The sequence below is a fragment of the Podospora bellae-mahoneyi genome, assembly GCF_035222275.1.
Source record: "Podospora bellae-mahoneyi strain CBS 112042 chromosome 1 map unlocalized CBS112042p_1, whole genome shotgun sequence".
Taxonomy (NCBI): domain Eukaryota; kingdom Fungi; phylum Ascomycota; class Sordariomycetes; order Sordariales; family Podosporaceae; genus Podospora; species Podospora bellae-mahoneyi.
This window is the reverse complement of record NW_026946359.1, coordinates 3,288,280-3,294,553: the sequence shown is the minus strand read 5'-3', so window position 1 is coordinate 3,294,553 and position 6,274 is coordinate 3,288,280. Positions and strand designations below refer to the sequence as shown.

General features: G+C 54.7%; 1 protein-coding gene across 1 annotated transcript; it reads right to left on the bottom strand.

Moving 5' to 3' along the window:
• On the bottom strand, positions 1 to 2,940 carry QC761_110080 (uncharacterized protein). Its single transcript, XM_062874299.1, has 2 exons — positions 1,972 to 2,940; positions 1 to 1,904 (listed from the first exon to the last, which is right to left on the bottom strand). Exons 1-2 carry the CDS (start codon positions 1,977 to 1,979, stop codon positions 191 to 193), a joined length of 1,722 nt encoding a protein of 573 aa, XP_062737417.1. The 5' UTR covers positions 1,980 to 2,940; the 3' UTR covers positions 1 to 190.
• Positions 2,941 to 6,274: the final 3,334 nt, after the last annotated feature.

Genomic DNA, 6,274 nt, shown 5'->3' with positions numbered 1-6,274 from the left:
GGTGTTGATCATCTGAACTTTGTATTAACTATCAAAAATGTACCCAAATGCCCACTCCCATATCCAAAACTCCAATCCTCAAGTCCCCATGACCCACCCGAAACCAGTCGTCAGTCATGAGTCTCACTATTCTTTTTCTTTTTCACCAGAGTCACAGACCCTTTCATCATGAACCAGCCATGCAATCTAACTAACAACCCCCATACCTAACCCCCCTCTTCCCCAACTCCTTCCTGCCCACCGCATCCTCAGGCCAAACCCACCCCCTACTCCTCTTCGCCTCCCTCTTCTCCGCCAACTGCGGCTGCGGCATCCACCCATCCCTCTCCAAAGCCTTCCTCCTCGTCCCCTCCGCCGGCGCCCCGATCTCGCTCTTCCAATGCGCCTCCCCCGGCATCGCCCCATCCCCAGCCAGCATGCACAACCCCCAAAGCGCCAAACAAGCCGTCATCTCCGCATTCTCCGCCTCCACCGGCCCCTCCAGATCGTCAGTCTTGTTCAGCTGCACACTCGTCACCTCCAAAAACCCAAAATGCGGCGTCCTCTCCCCCCCATTCCTCACAACCACAAGCTCAATCTCGGTCAGAATAAACCCATACCTACACCCGTGCTCCCTCATCGCATGATGCAGATGCGCAAGACCGCGGAGGTACTCCACCCTCTTCACATTCCCCTCCACCCTCATCCCGGTATTGAACCGATCGAAGCTCTTGACAATCCCCACCACCCTCGCCATCGGCTTGCCCCCGAAGATCGCCGCCGCGCTGGCCTCGTCGCCGGGGACGTTGCCCACAAACATGCACTCCGTGTTCATCCCAGCAGCAGCCTTCTTCGGCACCGACAGCTGGACCGGCTGTGTTGACGACAGCGCGAGGGCGTTGTTCAGCTTGGGGAGGTAATACCCCGCGTAGATCCCGTGAAGCGCCGCCTCCGTCTCGGGGTGTCTCTGCCCGCCGGCGGAAATGCTGGGCAGCAGAGCCGCTGAGAGCGGGGTGGAAAGGCACGACTCCGCGCCGGGGAGAGACAGGAGGCTCTGGGCGGTGAAGTTGGTCCATGGTCTGATCTGGCGGACGTCCCACCAAAAGTGCTTGATGTTCGGGTCACGGAGGGGGAAGGAGATGCTCCTGACGAGGGATGGGGCTGGGTTGGAGGAGGTGAGGTAGGAGTAGAGGGTTGTGGAGGGGGTCATGTCTGGGACGATGGGGGCGGCAGCGGCCAATGGTGATGGCGCTCTTGGGACATATTGTTGGTAGAGGTTGTACTGTTCGGGTTGGGAGAGATGGGTCTGGGGTTGGGGTTGGGGTGGCGGTGTGGGGCTTGTGCTGGTGCGTCTGGCGGGCACGTATGTGGGCATGGGGCGGTAGGATGTGACCTGGCTGGGGAAGCTGATGTTTTCGACGCTGCAGGAAGATGCTCTCCGGGAGTGGTTTGCGGCGGAATCGTGGGCAAAGCTCACGGGGGAGCAGAGAAGAGGTGCTGGGTTGCTGTCATCTGTGAAAGAGACCGAGCTGGTGAAGGAGATGGCCTCTGGGCTGGTGTAGCTGCGGGCGTGTGTTGGGCGGTAGGCGCTCTTGTTGGGGGCAGCTGGGGTTGGTGATGTCCTTTGGCGCTTGGCAGCCGGGGCAGCAGCGGAAGGGCCGATGGCTTGATCCTGGCTGCGGATCTTGGGCAGGAGAAGAGGCCCATGAGTCCGGATGGGAGACCGGGCTGGGGTGGTCCGGCGGGTGCTGGGTGCCGAGATGGGCTCTGATGGTGTGGACTCGAAAGAGTAGATGGATGAAAGTGAGCTGGAGCGAGCATGACCTTGGTTGTAGGGGATCTCCAAAAGAGATGGGTCAAAAGTGAAGCTGGGAGGCGTTGAAGGATCACATGGGAATGTGAAGTCAAAGGTGACTTCTCCAAGACTGATTGATGGCAAGAAATGTTAGCCGCCAAGATCGCCTCTGTTTACTTCGACTGTTGTTTACTTACGAGGCCATGGTGACTGCCTGGGGGAGGTTGATTACTAGAATTAGTGTAGTTGTCGATGTGGAGTCCGGCTCCGTTGTGTGTATGAGTTGACAGAAAGAGATGGGATGGCTTCAAGCCGAGCTCTCCAGAGAAGCCCTTTGTTTCAAAGGAAAGATGATGGAAGACTGGTGATGTCTGATACTGGAGATGGAAACATGAGAAACGAGAGGTGGGAAAAAGAGGATACTTATCCTCGTCGCAAGATCAGAACATCAGAACCGGGGGATCATAGGCCATGGATGGCCGGCTGGAGCGGGCCCATGATGCACCAGCCCGGTAGGTCCACAGGGACTGGCTGGGGGGCGCGATATCTGGAGATGGGCGCGGGTGTGTAGGGCGTGTGGGACGTGGTAGGCGTGCAGGGCGTGTACCGCGAAGCGATCCAAGCCAAGAGCGGACAGGACGGCAATCCCACGCCCGCCAAAAGGGCAGGGCTGCTGTCAAGTGTCTTCCACTTCTCCCAAGTGGGATGTACATGCAAACATGCCCTACACAGCTGCAGACAGAGGTAGCCCTGCTTTCCCAGTGGATGAAAATAAACCTGAAACGCGGAGAGCGATGGCGTCGACCGGGAATGATCATGTCACTCAACGTCTGCCGGGCAGTAGCGGATTCGTAGTGGAGGGAGGAAAGCAGCCACGTTAGAGGTTGGGTGTTGAGGTTCTCGTCTTTAGACAAGGTACGTACCCGGGAGTGGCCCGTGCTCGGCGGCTCTTCAATATCAGATGGCCACCACACAAAGAGCAGAGATCGCTGGAAACAATGGCTTGGTGCCGCGCTAGATTTGTGATCTTGTCGCACGGCCCCTTTTGCGCTGTCTGGCACATGTCGGAACCAGTGCGAGATTCAGACCTTGAACGGACAAAGTGGTTTCTGGTAGCCCAAGCTCCCCGTTCCTCCCGCAAAGCTCTCCACCAACTCCCGCATTTCTCCCCCACAGCAGAGCTTCTCTCAACCTCAGTTCTTTCCCCTCATAAACAGCGAACAAGGCCCCGAACATTTTCTTTTGAAAAACGACTTGAGGATGCAAGACCACGCCTCTGATAGGTTCGAGAGCTCCTTCATGCAGCGTCTATGAGTCATTCAAATTTAGACACATGGTCTTGCATTGGAGCTTGCGCAACGGTCCATCTGGCCAGCTGCCGGGCGCCAATCGTTCGCTGTGGGGAACATCCAGCGTTCCTGGTTCTGAGCTGCCATTCGACGACACGCTGCCGCCGCGCTTTTCTTACCACGGTACGTACCACCGTCCCACCATCCATCCACGCTCTTCGCGGTTTTTGGCGACTCGAACCACGACACGGTCATCCATCGCGACAAACATCTGATATGGCGATGGCCAGACAAGAACAAATCCGGGGCTGCAGAGCGGGAGCTGCCATCTAGAACTGGTCAGCCACGCCTGTGGCTTTCCTCGGAGAATTCATTCATACAACGTCGAGCATACAACGTCGAGCATACAACCCCGCACTTGACTTCATATCAACTGCACTCTGGATTCGGCCAACACATGATATTGGGCATCCGGACATGGCTTCACTTCTAACCCTTGAACCCTTGGGCATCACGCCCGCCTCACAATTCTCAATGGTCTGGCCTCATGATTTATTTTGTATGTACTAATTTTGGGAATAGAGTTTACCCATGCTTGCATTTGCGGATCTAGATCTCCCTTTTCTTCCTCGAGCTTCGGTCATGGTCTTGTCCTGGGTCTCCCTGGACGCAAATCTCACTAGAGAAGCGAGCGCCTGCTGAGATTGCTCTGTCTTATGAGCGTCCGATGTAGTAGCCCGTTGAGCGGTTGCGGATATGAGACCAATATCGGTCTTTGCTCCCTGGGACTTGGGTCTATGAAATAGCCGCCCGGAGAGATCCGCCCAGCTCGCTTGACGCTTGACATTGTAAGCGCCCACAACCGCCCATCTTCCCGCTTCCGCCCGCGTGTAACATCCGGCAGAGTACTACGACGATCTGTTAGCACAATCTGCTGTGCCACCGCTGCCGGCGCTAACATACCAAGCAAAAGGCTTGTTAAGCTGTGCTTCGTGAACAGCCGCCGCAGTCAATCAGATCAGCTTTCCCCCTCCTCCTTCGGCGGCCGCAGCAGTTCAAGCATTTTGAGATGGCTGAAGATTTTCAGTAGCCGCCAGAACGCCAGACCGAATCTCCGACCCCGGAGTTTCTCAGGTTTGCCTTTCCGGTCTCCGATTTCAACTCCTGCTTCTTGTCAACGGTTTTGCTTGAATCTGACGTAGGGTCCATTTGCACCGCCTCACCGGGCGCTTATACGTACTAGCCTTTCTCCCCGACTCTCCCGGCTTACGAGTTCCCTGGACGAGAATTACCCGGGAATAATGTCATCTTCCCGAGCAACTTGTTTCTCTTGCTCCACGAGATCCCGTGACCTCGCGATCTTCTGGCGTTCCCGTCGCGGCCCGGTCGTGTATGGCTCGCGATTCTGCCCCTCGTCCCGATTCGTTCCTTTTCCCCTGTCACCACGCTGCAACAATACAGCCAATCATTTCTCTGAAAATGCCATAACCACGTGCCGTTCACCTGTCAAGTTCGTGTTTCGGTCCGTCGATTGGCTATCAGACACCCACAACCTACCCCAAGACTTTCCTAACCAGCCCAACACATCGACATGCAGAAGAACAAGAGTCATAAAGGCGGAGAGAGATCTTGTTCTTCTAGATCCAGTTTTGTTTCCTGCAGGTGAAAGCTAGCTGCATGTTTCACCGTTTCAGTTGCTTTGTTTCTCCGGACGATCGGGCCAGAGGAGTCATGAAGTGGATGAAAATGTTTCGTTTCATCGGCATTTGCTTGGGAGATAGTATTGGGCAGGAATATTTGCATGGGGAGAGGGGGGCGGTGACTCACTGAACCTGCATATGTAGGAACACGCAGACGTACATGAACTATACTACCAGGTATGGGAAGTCTCGTTTGTGTCTGAATGGGGAAAGTGTGGTGGGGGTTTGTGAGGTGGCACTGGGTTGAGGCTGTTGTTGGAGTCCTATCGTGGGTTTTTTTTTCGTCACAATTTTTTGAGGGGTGAGGATGAAACGGGACTAGAAGTCTGATTTTGAGAATTCCTGCACCGCAAAGATGGCAAAGGTGAGGCCTGGACTTGGTGGGCAGACGGTGAGGCTGTCTTTCGGCACCAGGCTGGAGTTGGGATCTGTGTTTGATGCCTCACCGCAAGTGAGGAGGTGAGGTGTAGGTTTAGTGTTTGGGTAATCAGCCGGCGCAGAAATTCTGGCTTTGAAGATTCTGGCACCTGGATCGAAACTGGGCTTCAAGAGGTGTCGTGGGCTGATTAGCAAGAACTCAGGAAGATGTTTGCCATACTTTGTTCTGTTTGACCTCTTTCCTACTTGGACGAATATCTTGGGTTCTCTCCGTCTGTTCCATTCCCAACGACTGATTGAGCCATCATACTGTCCAAGTTGTGTTGCTGTTGGTGTCGAACATTGTAGCAGCCTTGTCATAAAAACCACTTGGCGATCAGCTGCCTTGCTGTTGATCAAATGAGTAACCTCATATAATCTCATTACCTTCGTCGCCTGTGATCTTCGAGCCTATTCTCCAGCGATGTTTGAGAGGCCGGATCAACAAGGGATGTAGTGTTGTCACTGCCTCTCAAAGTTTATATTAGCCGTAGACTCTATGATCCATGCTCGGGAAAATGTGAAGCATTGTGGTTAAGTATAAAATGGCCCTTGTAAATAACGAAGCTACGTTAGTTATCGCAGTAAACCAACAAGCAATGAAATATATAATGTTGAAAAGTGAATGGTTGATGTTGTGAACAATGACATCAGTCTGGAGCTCTTATCGGCTTATCATATCAGAGATGCCCCGGCAAAACTTCGGCAGGTTATCAGTATTCCACTGAAGCTTAGCGGAGTTGGGACCATTTCCGCATCTGGGCCAAGGCCTGGCTCTCGATCGCGTCAACCACGACGGCAGCAATCCCCGGCGAACCCTCCGCCGTGCCATTCCATCACTCGTTCTGCCTGCGCTGCTACTGGATATTGTAGCCTCACCTCTGGCACTGTGCTGCCTGGCGAACAACTAACTGCTTGCCTTGTTGCGGGGCGCCGGCGCATTTCGCAAAACCGCAAACCGCGAGCTGCTGCTCTGAATTTTGGCTTTGCAACACCGACGACGCCTCTCGCTCTCTCTCCCTCCCTGCCACAACAGTCAATTTTCAGGCTCCCGGTTTTGTCGCCAAACCATTGCCAACACCGGTTTCTCTCGC